Genomic DNA, 16,913 nt, shown 5'->3' with positions numbered 1-16,913 from the left:
ATTGAGTCAGGCTGATCATGTTTAGAGTATGCCATTGTTGCAAATGATTCATTTCTAACGCAATTTACAATTACGCCAGAATTTTGCATTTTGCCACTTACATTTACCTTTTCTGATCAAATACTATTAGAATTACCTAAAAATTAACTATGTGGCTATCAGTTATTCAATACAATAGTGAGGGCTGACTTAAATGTCCCTGCGGTGTTGTTCTGTATTCAATCAAAACCTGTGATTATGTGATTTTTGTGCCTACCGTCTCTCTGTCTGTCTCGTTCTCCTGGTCTCCCACTGTCAGTAGTTCACTCTTCCTACTCTCATCCTTCAGGGAATTTCTGTCCTGCTTTTTCACTTTCTCTGTCTCTCACTCGCTCAGTCCTATTCTCTGACTGTCACACACACACACACACACACACACATACAGACAATACACAGTGGAGCGTACTCCCAGGTGGTGAGTCGTTGCTGGGAGCGACGACAACAATGTCCCTGGTGTTCAGACACTGTCACCTCTCCTTACTTTGTCTCCCTGTCTTTGTCCCACCATCTCACTTGCTATCTCTCTGTCTCTCTCATCTTGTTTTCTTGTCCCAGAATATTTTTCTCCTCTTCTTTGGCCAAAACGGAATCATAGGCATCTTAGATTCTCATACAGCTGTACCATTAGAACATAATAGATATTTTTTCTCATTACTGCACCTGAAGAAATTCTCACCTTCTGTCAACTCCACAACTTCGCAGCATGGCATGGCTTTTAGCGCATCTGAAGACTTGAGAGGTGAGAGAATGGAAGGAGAAGAAGAAAACCAGGAAAGCAGCAGGAAATTGAAAAAGCAGGGAAGACCTCAACTGCCAGTTTTATTGGTATCATTCTTTACTTTTCACTTGCAACAGAGAAGCTGAGGCTCAGGTGGCTTAACTCATGAACTGTGAACCATGTACATCAAAGAGGAAGAAGAGAAAGAAGAAGAAGAAGAAGAGGGGGGAGACATGTACCCCACACAGAAAAGAGGGAGAGAGTGAAATTGTGAATGAAAGCTCGGGGAACAAGAGGAAGAAGAGGGAGGAGATGGAGGTCTAGTAGCTGTGGGTATTTAAGGCACAGTGTTCTCACAGTAGTGAGAGAGTGACTTACTGAACAGGGTGTCTGTCTCTGTGCCTCTCAGTCAGCTTAAAGCAGCTCTGCGCTATGCTCAACAGGAAACCTGCACTCCAGAGACTCTTGCCTGTCTATTCGTTTTTCTTGTCTGGTAGCCTTTTCTGTTTTTCCTCTCTCCACCTGTCTCGCTGTCTTTCCCTCTTCTTTCCCTGCACACACCGTGAGCTCTGTGTTATTATTTAGTCTCTGTCCTGAAGCCCCTTTCACCCGGATCTGAATATCGTACCCTCCAACCCCCTCCTCCTCCTCCCTCCCTCTCTCCCTCCCTCCCTCCCCTGCCTCTCTCTTTCCCTTGCCTTGTTTCCCTGTTTCTCTCTCTCTCTCTCTCTCCCCGTGAGGAGGGAAAACAGCATCAACGGCCGAGCCACAGTAACAGCACATGCAACAGGGTGCAGGCAGCACCTTCTGCTTCGCCACCTCTCCTCTCTGACTCTCATCTCTCCCAGGGGAAGGCTACAGGCAAGAAAAGAAGAGCACAGGAGTGCAGCCGAGCAGGTGAAGATCTGCTGTCCCACTCCTTTTCATCAAGAGCTCAGAAAAGGGAAAAAGTAAAAGACACAGGGAGAAAGGAGTCAAAAATTGCTCTTTTCAAAGTGAAAAAGAAGACTTAAAGAAAGAGGAGAGGCACAGAGACTGAGCGAATCAGGCTAGTTCAGTAAGCAGAAGAGTTAAGAATGAAGTGAAGATGCCACCTGTGGCATTAGTTTGATTACAGCCTCCTGATCTCTGCGTAGCCGCCCTACTTTCCACATCTCTTCGACCAGATTTTTAACACCAATGGCTTCCAAGAAGAAGTGGGCTGAGCGCAGGGAGCTGCGAAGGGAGCGGCCGTTCTCCACCCGGGATGATTCATCTGTTGCATCTGGGACATCTGGGCCAGGGCGTCCCACCACCAGGGGGCGTTTCTCAGAGTCGTGGAAGAGGCTCAGCTCCAGAGGGGGGTCCACCAAGAGGGGGGTGCTCAACTCTCAGCAGCCACCGGTAAGATGTTTCGAGGATACACAGGCCCCCTCTACATGTTCCCCCAAAGATTAATCAATGATCTGGGTGCTGGGAGGGAAAAGGGACAGGAAACGCTGCTGTCAAGGTAGCGCCTTTCCTGGGAGAGAGTTAAGCAGCTGCAGGGGATTAGGGGGTAAATGGGGTTGGTTAATTTACCAATTTTGTGATAAGGATTTATACATCAAAATTCTTAGTATTCATTCCTAAAGTAAGACATTGTTTTTGCTACTGTGCATTTGTTTTTAGCTTCCATCACCTGTTACCGTGGAAACCAGGTACTGTATTCAGAACAGAATGTTATATTTATATGGATGGGTTTGTTTTATACATGTAATCTATATTTTAAACTTGACAATATAAACATATGAAATTATTTACCATTTAGATTTAAGGGAGCTACATGTACTTATTTTCTAACATTTTAGATAATGCTGTATAGGCAATCAACACTAGTCACCACAACACGCGATCTACCAAGGACTAATGGTGATTATGGTGTCTGCACTCCCTGTATGTAATGAGTAAATTGACCTCAGGGCCAGTCTGTTTAAAAAAAAAAAAAAAAAAAACAGCACCAAGTAGCAGGCAGTAGTGATTCAGCCTATGAAATAACCTATCTGGTGTATGAACCAAAGATGACATGGCCCTCAAGAGAGGTGTGTGACATTTGGAAGTTAGTTATCGTTCAGCTGTTGGTTTTATTGGGTTTTAATCCAATGCATAATGAACAGTTTTTTAGGAGGTTAGATTTTACGATTTTTATAGACTGCTGGAGATCAGCTAAAATCATCAGAGATCATCACAGTGTTTATAAAACTTGCACTGATTAAAACAGGGCACATTTTTTTGCTTGTGACGGGTGGTTTGAGTAGCATCAAGTGACTGGCAAAAATGAGGCGTGACATGTGATATAACAAAGTTGCTGCCAATATCAAGAAATAAAAGATTGTTGAGGATTATTATAAGCAAATAAACATTACCTGCTGTAAGGGGTAATTAAGAAAGATTAACTAAATATCAACAGAGCAGTTGACAGCTGCAAGACTTTGAGTGATTCTGTTGTGCAAGGTGCAAAATCACATCTGTGGTAGAGAATTGTAGGGTAATAGTATTTTGAGGATAACTGTAAGATTAGAAGAGAAATGCTGCACTTGCAAAAATTATGAGTGATACACCTGAAGATACAGGTGGGTGATACAGGTAGTTAAGTATTGGTGAAATTATGTTGAATGTTGTATGTTATGTAAGACTTTCCATAAAAAGTCACTGGGAATTACTAAGACAAATGTGAAAAAAGTGGAACCACTGACTATTGGAAACTGGTTGCACACATGCAATCAGACTCTGTCTTGCTGTCTGTTTCTCTTCTCTTTTGTTATTTCACTCAATTCCCATCTTTCCTCTGTGTCCTGCAGCAGCTTCAAGGTGCTGGGGTGCTCGTAGTGCTTCAGAATTGATGGATACTCTATTTCGTTTGGCAGCATCTGTCAGGCTAGTGGGAAGAATTCTCCATAGTCATTGTAGCAATGATGAAACTTCTCTGTGATATGGATCTGATGGATCTAGGGTCCTATCCACTATATTTTTGAAATGTAGAACTTCACTGATGTTTATGAATCAAGGTCAGCATAACTAAAGCTGGCTGCTAGTTGGTGCTCATCGGCTATCACACTTAGCCAATCTGTGGGGTGATATTTGGCAGCGATATCTGAGCTGGGAGATGTGTGGGAGACAGAGATATGCACGGTTGGTGATACGAGATCCATTTCTGGTTTTTCAGTTGTGCCCCAGTAACCAATGCTATTTTGTATTGCACACACACTCTGATATAAAAATCTCAGAGGGAATGTTCTTTTTTAGGAGGATTTTTGGAGTGAGGTAGTGGGCTGTCAGCCAGTTGTGTCACAGATGGTTAGGGTGTATATAAATGTAAAGTGGATATAAATGTGGATTTTTAAAAACAGACTCAAAATATCATAACAGTAGAAGAAGCGTGTGCGCTTCTGTCTGTGTCTCTAGCTGCATTTATGTTTGTGTGTGTAGAGAAGCTAAGCTTGGTCCTTTGGGATTTGTGTTGCTTAGATATGAAAGAGTGATACGACCACAACACCACTGCTAGTCTCAAATCATTAGACACTTTGAGTCATTAGTCATTTGTAATGGCCAGGTGTGTGTCTATGGTTGTGTGTGGGTGTAGACTGAGTGAGTGAGCGATCCTGTGTGTGACTGACTGAATGAGTGAGAAAGAGAGTGATGGATAGAAATTGGAAGAGAAAATGGTAGATGGAGAATTACTCCACAGGCACTTTGAGAATCCAGTACTCAGTGATAGTGCTGAGTGAGTGAAAGACAAGGAGAATTAGAGGCCAAGACAGATAGGAAGAGTGAGGGAAAAGAGCTTCAAGAGAATTCAGCACTGTGGATTTACATTTGTCGTTTTAAATCTACACTGGAGTCTACAGTGGGGGGTGTGAATCTATTCCCTCGTATTCCTATTTTTTTTATATAGTTTGTAAATGCAGCTTAATCAAAAAAATAAAAATGTTGATGATTACCATAATCAGCACACCCAAACAGGTTAGACCTCTGTTCTGTCTGTTATATGTCTCTGTGAATGTATCATAAGTATAGATGCTTAGAAATTGTGTCTCCTGTCACAGCAACAACAGACCTTTTTCACAGCAGATATACTGATTGGTCATAGCAGGCAAAATACAAGTTGAACACATAACATTAATTATGGCTTAGCTACATAAGTTCTCAGTAAGCAAGGGACACCTAAACAAAGTTGTTAATTGATATGAATGATTACACCTGTTCTGTTCCTGCTATGACATGCTGAAATGTCTGCTGCGAAAAATGTCTATTGGCAGTAATACATAGAGATTTTTCACTAAAATACTGCAGACTGGGTATTGTATACTTCAGTTGTGTCCCTTGACATCTCTGAGGTTGTGGTGATGGGGAGGAGGAATGGTTGTTTATATATGTTGGCCCTTCGATGGACTGGTGACCTGTCCAGGGTGCCTCTCGCCCGATGTCAGCTGGGATAGGCTCCAGCCCCACTGCGATCCATATCGATAATGGATGGATGGATGCTACTTAAAATTTTATCCAAACCCAGTTTTTGGTTTGGTTTGAATCAGTGTAGCCATTCAGTATATCTCAATCTTGTATTTATTTTCAGTCTTCATCTTCATCACAGTCTGTAGAGTTGGAGTGTGTGACAAAGTGTGTGTCTTAGTTTGTTTCAGTTTGATTTACCAAGGATGCGGACACATATGAGGAATCTGACTCAGTTATTTGTCTCCACTAAATATATTACAAGAATCTGGACAGAGATGGATGTCAACTGCAACTTGACTGGTTGGCAGAGGTATATGACTGTGTGGTGGTAATTCTAGTTTCTTTATTGCCATGTGAATGCCCTGGAGTTTATGAAGCCATCTGTGGATCATAGAGGCCTTCTGCTCAGTACAGCTAGCAAAATCCCCAGTCCCTTTTACAGCAAGATAAAGAGGTTTTTCAGGTTTAAATTTTGTGTGTGATGTTTGTTTGTGTGGGTTTTGTCTCCTTGACTGTGTGTGTATTTTATTGTGTGTAAACCAGTATATCATGAGGACCTTGGAGAATATGGCAATTTGAGATAGGTTGTTGGTGTCAAAGCCTTGCAGCTCAAACTATCGCCCTGATGCTGTTGGCTGTAATGAGCCTTATCTCATGTCACAGTGGGAACACAGTAGTGTTGAAAACAGACATTTTGCCCACTGTGATCACCCCTGGCACCAGAGCATGTCTTGGAAAGAGTTCCCATAGCCCATTTGTCTCCTTTCCTCAGTGGTCTTTAGTTGCCCTGATTAGGCTCATTGGTGCTCACAGTGTGTTTCTTGAGATTTCAATCATGTTAGGAAAAAGAAATTACCAATTAAAAGTTACATCAAACTACATAAAGCCTTTTAAACTGAAACACGGCAACTTGTGTGCATGTGCCATCAATCAGAGCAGAACAGTTACCAAGCTAAAAAGACTTGGGTAAAGGGAGGATCTGGCTGTGCTCCAATATCACAAGAGCACATGTTACAACATGTCTATCAGTATGATACAGTATTGAAGAGATCATTTGCATTAATCTGAACTAATATGTTGTATCTAATGATGTTGATCTGGAATTAGGCATTATTAAGTACACTACGACATACCACATGTGTGGTGACTATTCCCTCTGACTTTAATTCATGCCTCCATCTTAACAACACTCAAATGTGTTCATTTAACATTAAAACTATTGTCTTTGCATCGTTACTTTATGTCCTGCATCATATGTGTTACATGTTGTGTAAAAGTGGTTCAAAATCAATATTTCTGTAATAAGAGTGTATCAGATGACAAAGTTAAAACAATGTGACAATGTGAATAAGGTAACTTGTGGTGAACCTACAGAGAATTATCATCTCAATGTTCAGCTTCCCTCATTCCGTTTTGGTTCAGTCTCACTGCTCTCATATCATTGTTTTCAGGTGCAGCATGGCAGCTTTAAAAACTCTGCATGCTCAGAACCATACAGCAAACAGAAAAATAGCAACTAGCTGATGATCATAGTGAAGCATTCAGCAGATAAAGAGCAGTATATTTCTGTCAGAGCTAAAGGAGAGTGATAATTGGACTTACATTAATCACCTAACATCTTACTTAAACAGTATCTCACCTCTAGTCTCACTTCATACACAATACGTATATGTATATTAACGTATCAAGTGCTATTGATTTTTCACTGCTTCACTGTGAGAGCAAAAGAACAAGTTCAGTTTTGTTGAAAAGTCAGTTTGTTCATTGTGGATGTCCTGTACCCAAGGGAAACAACTGAAAATGTGTGAATGCTTGTGTTGGATTCTCATTACAATGAACCCAAGTGTGACATTACTTTATGAGTCAGAGGTCGGAAAGAAGCAGAAGAGTTTTGTCAGTTCCTATGGAAACGGTGCATAGTTCAGCAACTTGTGTTTTTTAAAGGAATGTTTTTAGAGCAAAGATCAATGGCTCTGACACTTAAAAGTGTTTTCTGTGAGTTAGGAAACCTGGCATTTGCTCTTTTGCTGCTTTGATTACTTTTGAACACATTTTGGCTCTGAAAACATTAATATTGGTTCACAGTTAATTTTGTTTATTTTCCTTCCTGTTTAATTCCTTTTCTTTCTGTGGCAGTTATCAGAGAAATACAACAACAACAAAAAGCATTACAGTTAAAGACAGACATGAAACAGCAAAACAACAAAACCACGTACAACAAAATGGAAGTGACTCAACTATCATATCACAAGGATTTGTTTAACAGAGCTAAATCTAGAGCTAGACCCCTGTTGGGTGCATGGAAACAACACTCTCCCAGCACAAAGCTTGAATTTATGCCACTGGATCATGACAGCAACACATATTTTCAGAGTCAGAAGTTTATAAATATGCAGACACAAACAAGGAATTTACCTCTGGTTGTCAGTTCAATAAGGAGAGATCAAATGGAAGTGAATAACAGAATTTATTGAGGTAAACAAGAGAGAGTGTTTTGGTGATTAGACTCCATCGATGTGTGTAGGCCCATATGAAGACAGGCGGTAGGGTAGATCCCTCGGAGCTTAGACGGTGGTGGTGGAGTAGAGCCAGTGGGTGGTTGATGGAAATCTTTGAACAAGCGTCCCTTGACATCTCTGAGGTTGTGGTGGTGATGGGGAGGAGGTGGGTTGCAAAATAATTAATCTGAATGATCTATTATTGCAGTATATAAAGAACACAATCCAGTGATTCACAGGCTTGGAGATTGCAGGCAAAACGATCTTGGTCAGGTACAACCAATCATTGTCAGGTACAGTGACTGACAATGATTGGTTGACACAACCAATCATTGTTGCATCTGAAGATTTCATGAGTTCTGACAGAGTGCTCCTCTAAGATGCACTTACTGGTGGAGAGAGCACACATAACTACACGACTGTATGAGTGCTAGGCCACTGTTTCCTCAGCCTCATACTACTCATATCGATCAGAAACTTAATTCATTCACAGGTGAAATCAGGCAGCTTCTGGCAGTCCTTGGACCGTTGAGGTGTTGCAGCATATGGTGTTGTTCCATGTTGCGCATTCCTATATGAACAAGTTGGTGCAGAGATTTTGGAGAGATCGCAGACTGTGGAGAGGAGAGTGAGACATTATCTTGGCCTTGGGTTTTCTATTTTATTTTGAAGATACTGAAGATATAGACTGATAATAGAACAAGCAGTTTGCTTTTGTTTATTTTTTTGTTGGTTGAGTTTGCTTCCATCTGTACTGATAGATACAACTAACAGCCAAGTGTCTTCGAGGAAATGAGTCAATCAGTAGGGTGAGGCATGAGTGTGCAACAAGTGAGGCTGTTGCTTCGATGTTGTGTTCACAGAAAAAGACATCTTGTAACAGCTTTGACAGTGTTGGGTCTTGTGTGTCAAAGAATTGCTTTTTAACGGTTGTTGGCCAGGGAATGTTTGCTGCAATTGTTTGCTGCAGTTTCATACCTCAGTGCAATATTAAATGAATTATGAAAAATATCACATATCATAATAAACTCTAAAAATTGCATTGCAAATGAAAGGTGATAGGTATGACTACAGTAAAAAGAAGAATGATAAAATACCATTTCATAATGATTCACAATATTGATGACATTTCTTATACAGAGGTATAACGAGAGCATCTTAAGTCATGATAAAAAGCTGTTATCAGTATGTCAGTCTAAATGTAATGTGTATACTGAGGCAGCACAGTGGCCTCCACCCACAGTGCAAAGTGTAGCACAGTCTGATTTGGGTAGTATTAGTTTCAAATCAGATGCAGTGCCCTTTTTTCCCCTTCATTGTGTCTAGTTTATTGAATGTATTCTTGCAGGGATTCAATTTATAGTACATCTATTATTCAGTGTCGTCTGAGGAAAAGCACAATTTAACAGGATTTTTTTTCTTATTTCACTTCTTTTGTTGTCTAAAAATGCACATAAGTTTAAATAACTGTGACAAAAAATATGCTCTGCTGTCTCTTTTCTGTACTCAGTGTTCACTGTAGGCACTGCTTTCAGTTTACTTTAATTTATTCCCCTCACTATCTCATGACTCATGTCCAGTGTGTGAGAGACTAGTGGAAAAAAAGAGAAAGCTTTGCGTGCTTTCCCAACCAGTATGTGCTCCACGTACTGTATTTCTCTTCTCTGCGAAACCAGATATAATCAGCAGTAAAGCTTTTGCTACATCTATGCTTTCGCACAGTTTCACCTAAAATATGGTCTGTCTCTCACCCGCTCCAAAGCTGAAATTGAAGAGTGGTACTGTACCAACTTTTCCAGCTGCCTCATCACGCAGACTCCTCTGGGTTCTGTCTTTGGCAGCACGCAGAATATGACAGTGTGGCTGCTTTGCAAAGACAGTATGATATTATGATGAAAAAGAGGCACACAGGGCTTCCTTTGCTGCTTAAATGCAGTTGCATTTAAGGTGAGGATAGGTCTCTCCCCTGTAGCTCTGCTGTTTCTGTTCTATGTGAAGTTATAGTTGATGCAAAGCAGTTAGATTCACTGTGAATTTTGCAGCTTACCTATGAATTTTTGTCTTTTGAATTTATATTTTCAGAGACTATTTTAGTGTAAATATAATGGTAACTAATCAGTTCCCTAGAAATTAAGTATAAAACTGTGGAGATCATACAAAAATACTTCTAGAACTGTATTTAGCAAATTTTTGCTGCTATGCTGACACGAGGCTTGTAGTGCCCCCATGTGGTTCCTAATGTTAAAGATAATTCTTTAAGGGACCATTAAACCATCAAATGAGACCATTAAAATGAACATGAAATTGTATCAGATCTCAGCATGGAGACTAATAATATCTAGTTTACTGACATACGTGGGTGAGGTGGCTAGCCACAGCAAGGTAGTGCTAAAATCAAGTGTGAAGAAAGACGGACAGTACAGATGGTCTGGTAATGGCATTTACTTGAATCTTACTAATGCTAATATTGTCTCAATAAAACTTTGTATTGTCCCTGTTAGAGTTTTCTGGTCTCTTCCATTTTCACTGCTAATCTCAGGCATGCTGGTGGCATTCTTACTTTCACTCTGGAAAAATTGTTTACAATGAAAATCCCATTGATGGTCAGCATCCCATATAGTATGTTTTGTCATGTTGTAAATTTAAGGCATTGTCAGACATTGTCACTCTCACAGTTTGACAGCTGTTGTGCAAGATGAAATACACATGACTGGTTAAGATGGGGACGGCATGGGGGTGCAGTGGTTAGCACTGTCGCCTTGCAGCAAGGAGGTTGTGGGTTTGAGCCCGGGGTCTTTCTGTGTGGAGTTTGCATGTTCTCCCAGTGCCTGCGTGGGTTCTCTCCGGGTACTTCAGCTTCTTCCCACAGTCCAAAGACATGCTTGTTAGGTTGATTGTTGACTCTAAATTGCCTGTAGGTGTGAATGTGAGCGTCAACAAATGGGGTCAAGTGTTTTTTTTCCAAACAGTACCGATGTCAGTCTTAGCATGACAGAAAAGATATTCTTACTCACAAATGTGTCATAATGTGGCAAAGTTTTGTGCAATCCATCTCTAACTTTTCATGTTTTATCCATCAAAATAATAATTTGCTTCTCATGATCTTACCTCTTTATGATTAGACATCATCTAGAGATGTCCTGAGATGATCCTAAAGCTTATTATAAGGGCCCATGCCTGCACAGTTTAAATAATTGATATCTGCTCAAATAAAACTAATCAATTCATGATCCTTTCTTTTCTATGATTTATTTATTTATTTTTTTTGGAGGCATTATTGTGAGAGACACTAAATTTTCATGTCCATGTTGGCAAAATACAAAGCTTTGCTTATCTCTGACTCTCTCTTTGGCAAAGTGTAGCAGTTCACAAACATTTAACTAGGAGCTTCTCATTATTGCTAACTCTGTTACTTGATGATAGACCAAAATTAAACTTGGATGTTGTTGAGTCTGTGTCTATACTCAGTCAGAGGTCATTTTTAATGAGAAAACTTCAGTTCTGTAGCACTGCTGTTCAGTTGCATATATTTCTTAAATTCCAACAACTCCAACATCTTACATCTCTCTAGTGGATCATGTCATGTCAGTGTCAGTTTCAGAAGTTGGTGCCTACCAGTTAAACCTTCATTCATATAACTTCAAAGTTTTAAATATATACACATTTATAAGGGGTGTAACTGTTCCAAAAACCATGTTACAAATGTCCACGATATCAGCTCATGATACACCATTCACCCCCAACTTCCCAAAATCTCCCAACATCTTCCCCTGTATTTAATTATTACCGCACTAATTATAGTATTATATGGTAGTACACATTCAATAGCATGCACGAATAGGACCCATGGCCTATTAATCTTCCTAGTACGGGAGAGCCATCTGGAGAAAGGGTAGTGGGTGGCATACGGACAGACAACAGATGTGTGGAAATGTGAACACATAAATCCCTACAGTCCCCTGTAACCACGGAACCAAATAAACCAGGGAGTACCAGCAGAAAAACACAGATCACCAAAAAGTTCTTTTTCTTTCATTTTAGAGTTGGAATGGGAAAACTCAGTAATTGGTCTCTCTCTGTAACTGTCATGCCACGCCTGAGACTTTCATTTCACTTTCTGTTAGCATGCTGGTGGGGCTGAGTCATAACAAACCTGAGGCTGTGCTGCTGGCATTCCAACGCAGCTAAGTCCTCAACATTTTAATCTGCTTAACATACGTTTCAGTGGCATACCAGTAGTACAAATAAGCTGGTTATTTGATTGCAGTGATAGTGCAAGTTTATGTGTGTGTGTGTGTGTGTGTGTGTGGGGGGGGGGGGGGGGGGGGTGTTGACTGACATCCGTAGCAACAGTAGCTTGGAAACCCAAAGTATCATGTAGAGTTTGTTTAAGCAGTGAACACGGTGGGAGGTGTTAGATAGTGGGAGAACGTGCTGAGGAGACAAAGCATCTTTTGGGAGAATAAAATCATTTATTTGTATGTGATTGCGTTTGTGTGTGTATGTGAGACAGTGAAGGAGTGCTAGTGTGTGATGCAGATGGAGCTTTAAGTGTGAGGGGGTTGAGCAGGCATGGTAATTTTGAGATGTCTATGGGTGTTAGGTGTTACAAATGAAAGTGGTACATTTTATCTCTTTTTTCCTCTCAGTTGCTCTGTCTCTCTCTCTCTCTCTCCCTCTCTGTCTCTCTCTCTCTCACACACACACACACACAGTGGGGTGTGGCACAGAGCTTTTTTGTTGAACTCTAATGAAGGAGATCTTTTCTCCAGATACCATTCAGAGAGATGATGTGGATGGTGAACTTTTCAGGCTGGAGAATAGAAAGGGCAAAATGAACTGTGGCCATGAAAAGGAAAAGGGAAAGCAAGAGGACAGGGTTTGATAAGGTCGCATGGCAATGATTCCTCAACTCACCTTGCTGAGGTAATGACCAGTGTTGACCTGACAGACATTATCTGTGTGTGTGTGTGTGTGTGTGTGTGTGGTGTGATTATGTCTGTGCAAACATGGACCGCCTGTTGGAAGGCGTATTCTGACCTTAAAAACACACATCATCATTGCTGCAGCTTGACTCTAGTTGACCCGTCAAGTTTCACTGAACTATTAGTGAGTTTGCCTGCACTGTCTGACTTTGTCTGGTTAAATCATTGAAAATAGGAAAAAGGAGCTGGCAGATTTTTGTAGATGAAATACCACATCCTACACCACCAAGAGCTCCTAATTTTTCTTGTAGTCTAGAAAATGCCATGTCGACAAGAACGCACGCACGCATGGGTGTCAGAAAATATGTGATCAGACCTCATCAAAATTCTAGGTTTAATTGGGCTTTTATTTATCGCCTCTTCTTTGTCTTTGTTTCATCTTACCAATCTGCAAATCCATTCACCCCCCCTTCTCTTCTCTCTTTGCGATTTAAACAAGGTATTATGACAGCTCTATAATCCTTTCTCTCATTTGTTGAAAGGCTAATGAATGAAACTGAGAAACTCTTTTTCATTATATCACACTGATTGAAGTGTGCTATTGTCCTTAAGTTAGCGTTGTCCACACTTTGTGCTCCTTGCTGTTCAGGCCAGTACACTAATGCTGAGTGGCAAGGATATAGAAGTGAAACCACTTGTATGTGCACATTTCCGTGTCAAAGTGAAAGGAACAGTGAAATCCGCTCTACCTGGAGTGCAGGATTAAAAACTAGTGTCTCCAGGGGTTTCTTATCTTTTCCACAGCTGACACGCACACATGCACATGTACTGTACACACACAACACACACACGCAGAAAAATGAACATTTAGAGGAAGTCAAATAGAACCAGACATGTAGCCTAACACATTTGAATACTTAACTAAATGACTTGAAAAGCTAAATGACCAGAAGGTATTTAGTGTTCTAGGATTCTTAAATTACTATAATAAATAATTATTGAGATTAGAGATTTGTTCATTATCACTAACGAGGGATGGAGTAAACACTTATTCATAAAAACAGGGCACGGTGACTTGCCAAAGAAATATATAGCCTCTTACAAAAGAACATGTTTTGAGTTGCTCCCCTTATGGATTTGTCAGATTACTGGCATGGGTCCTGATCAAAGCTTTTTTAAACCCTCCTCTAAGAAGCCTTCCTCTGAATTCCTTCTGCTAATTTATCCTCACTCAGATAGATGAGGAGAGGAAGAGAAGTGGAGAGAGACGCAGACAGAAACGTTTCAGAGATGCTCAGTCATGCCTCAGCCAAAACAGCCTCCATTAGACAGTTCACATTAGATTACAGCTTTTTTGTATGCAGAAAGAAATGATAAATCTTAGTTTTTAATTTGGCTCACTCCTTTCAGAAAAAATCTGTAGCTTTATTTGCACTGATTTTGGTGCCATGTGCAGATGTCATGAACAAGACTAGGCTATTAGATCTCTACTGGCCACACTTAGCTTATTTTTAAACCCTTGAGCTATAGACGATTATTTTTTGCCTCTACATTGCAGTATAGAACATCACTATTGAAGGTTTCCCCCAGGATTTTTTTTTAGTGGAGATGGTAAGAACTGCAGTACCCCTGCTGCAAATACACTGATGCAAACAAAACAACATGGAGCTGATGATGCAAGTTCAGCTGGTAAATACAAACTTCATCTTGGTGCAGACTCTTTTGAGTAAATGTGTCTAGCTGGTTATTATCAGGCTAAATTCACCCATGGCCTTAACTGTGTGATGTATTGTGTCTGCTGGTTGTCCCTGAAGCTTCATATTATATTTCATAAAAGTGTAATAATTTCTTAGTCCATAGTCTGCTGTGGGAAACCCTAGCATTTTTAGTATTTTGCTGATATTGATATTTTATGGAAATTAAATTGAGAACATTAAGTCTGTGTCTTAATGCGGGTGTTCCTCAAGCTAGTTTCCAAACCTTGAATCAGGAAATCTTATAATAGGGAGCTCCATCTTTTTTATGCAGATGTAGATTTTTTTTATTTATGTAAATTTAGCGATCTTTGAATAGCGAACTGTTGATCTGAAACCCGTGTTGCACCCTCTCTTTGAACCGTGGCTTTGAAGCTCCTGTCTGATGCCATGAGTTCTGGGCTTTGAGGTTAAGCATAAGCCTGTATGTATTTCCTGGTGTAGTGGTGTGGCAATAATGATTGCCATAAAAGCCATTACCAGGGGCCCCGGGGCCACTGGGCTGTGGGTCTAGCTTTATTACACCGACCCGCAAGACGGTAATTACACTATGTCTACGTTGCTACGGCAACACTGAGGTTCTCAACGGCTAATGCAGAATTTATGTTAGGGGAGTGTGGCATTTTGTTTTCATACACAGCATTGCATTGTGTGTGTGTGTGTGTGTGTGTGTGTGTGTGTGCGTGCGTGCGTGCGTGCGTGCGTGTGCGCATGCCACCTTCTCAGTGGGGGCTCATTTCAAAGACGGAGGGACAAAATGGAGGAGGTTGACCCATTAGCTGTACCATCCACTATTTCACCTCACTGGTTCCATCCTCACAGCTGAACACTGAGGCATGTTTTTTAGGACAACCTGGAGACACACTGAAACACAAGCTATGTCAAACACTCAGTACACTCAGATGAAACTAGCCTGAACTAGACTGATCCAAATTCTGCCTTCTTGGCCAGAGAAGAATTATGTCATCAAAATCGCAGGAGCCTTATGGCTAGGGCTTGTCTTATATACAATATTATTGGCATATTTAAGATTAGTTTAGTGAAGTGGGTGTTTTCTAAAGGTAGAAATAATATAAATAATAAAATTACAGTATTCTTTACCCAAGTCTCAGAAAATCTTTCAGTATGTGATATTTTCACTAAAAGTTTTTCAACTTGATCCTGGATTGAATTAATAAATCAAAAGTCTAGTAAAGCCTGAAGAATAAGGCTTTGGGTTTTAAAGATGCCAGTCTACTCTGCAGTATTGGGGTGAAATGAGTGACTGTTCATTATCGTGGCTTCTGACACTGAGCCATGTCTGCATTGCTCTGTTGACTCAGAAGATTAGATCGGCAAGCACTAAAGCTAATCTGGCATTTATAGATTTCTGTATGTGAGTGTGTGTGTGTGTGAGAGAGAGAGAGTGTGTTTGCTCTATTTCTACATGGAGCACTGGGCTGACAGGGACTTGGGGCTTCAGGTATTACCAGATAGGCACTGCACTGATCTCCTGTCGAGAGAGAGAGAGAGAGAGGGAGAGGGAGAGAGAGGGAGAGGGAGAGGGAGAGGGAGAGAGAGAGAGGGAGAGAGGGAGAAGGAGAGGGAGGGAAAGAGAGAGAGGGAGAGGGAGTCACCACCACATTACTTTTTGTATGAAAATACTGCAGCTGGATCATCCTCCTCTCTGACTTAAACAGAACCTCTGCTGTCTGGTGTGCATTTCCTCTATTTGATGAGAAACTGAAATTGTCAAAACTACTATGATAGTAAATTAACCAAGCTGCAAATGAGGATCGTGAATGGAACGACTCAACGCCCCCATAACAGCAGCTTTTGACACAGTGGTATTCTGGTATATGAGCACTGGGTCGGCATATCTGACACAACTTTCCAGTGGTTTTCTCTCTTTCTGGGAAGAACTTCTTTTCTACTGGGAACAATGACTCCATCATAGCCCTTAGAACCTCTGGAGTCCAGCAGTTTTCAATCTTTTGGCCAATCTTATTTTTTCCTGAGGCACATCATATGTAGACATTGCATTATCTACCACTGTAGAGCAGTCAACACTTCCTGCCAAGCCCAGCAGCCTCACTCACTCAGCCTCATCTTTAGTTAACTTGAGTCCAGTGCTGTAGATGTGAAAGACTGGATGTCCAAAAATAATTTTCATTTCATTGGTTCATACAAATGTAAATGTTCAAAGGTCACATGGCATCTTGGGTTTTTACCCAGCTGAGAGAAAACTTCTTGTTTTTGGTGCTCTCTGATTCTGAACTTTAATTTAAAATCATATATGTAATCTGGATGCTGTTGTATAAATTGAGTGCTGTGCTGTGAGATGTCATTGCTGCTGTATGATGACACAGGTATTATATTGTATATATTCAACTGCAAGGGAAAGAGTATAAGTAAAAGAAGTTGTAGGCAGCTGTCTTTAAATGTAACCCAGCAGAGCCACACACAAGTTACACACAATTTAGTTTGTGACCAAATGCAATGTGGTGTCTTGCAACAGGTAACAACTAGG

The 16,913-nt window shown here is 40.7% G+C and overlaps 1 protein-coding gene across 2 annotated transcripts in view; it reads left to right on the top strand.

Moving 5' to 3' along the window:
* Positions 1-751: 751 nt before the first annotated feature.
* Positions 752-16,913, top strand: part of trpm3 (transient receptor potential cation channel, subfamily M, member 3) — a 131,154-nt gene continuing 114,992 nt past the window's right edge. For both annotated transcript variants that reach the window (XM_051075129.1, XM_051075128.1), the window contains exon 1: positions 752-2,140. In XM_051075129.1, coding sequence (XP_050931086.1) covers positions 1,937-2,140 — 204 coding nt within the window. In that variant the 5' untranslated portion in view covers positions 752-1,936. The remainder of the gene's footprint in view (positions 2,141-16,913) is intronic.

This window comes from Lates calcarifer, linkage group LG13 (genome assembly GCF_001640805.2).
Source record: "Lates calcarifer isolate ASB-BC8 linkage group LG13, TLL_Latcal_v3, whole genome shotgun sequence".
In the NCBI taxonomy this organism is placed as follows: domain Eukaryota; kingdom Metazoa; phylum Chordata; class Actinopteri; family Centropomidae; genus Lates; species Lates calcarifer.
Note: the sequence above shows the minus strand (reverse complement) of the source record. Positions and strands in the feature narration are given on the sequence as shown.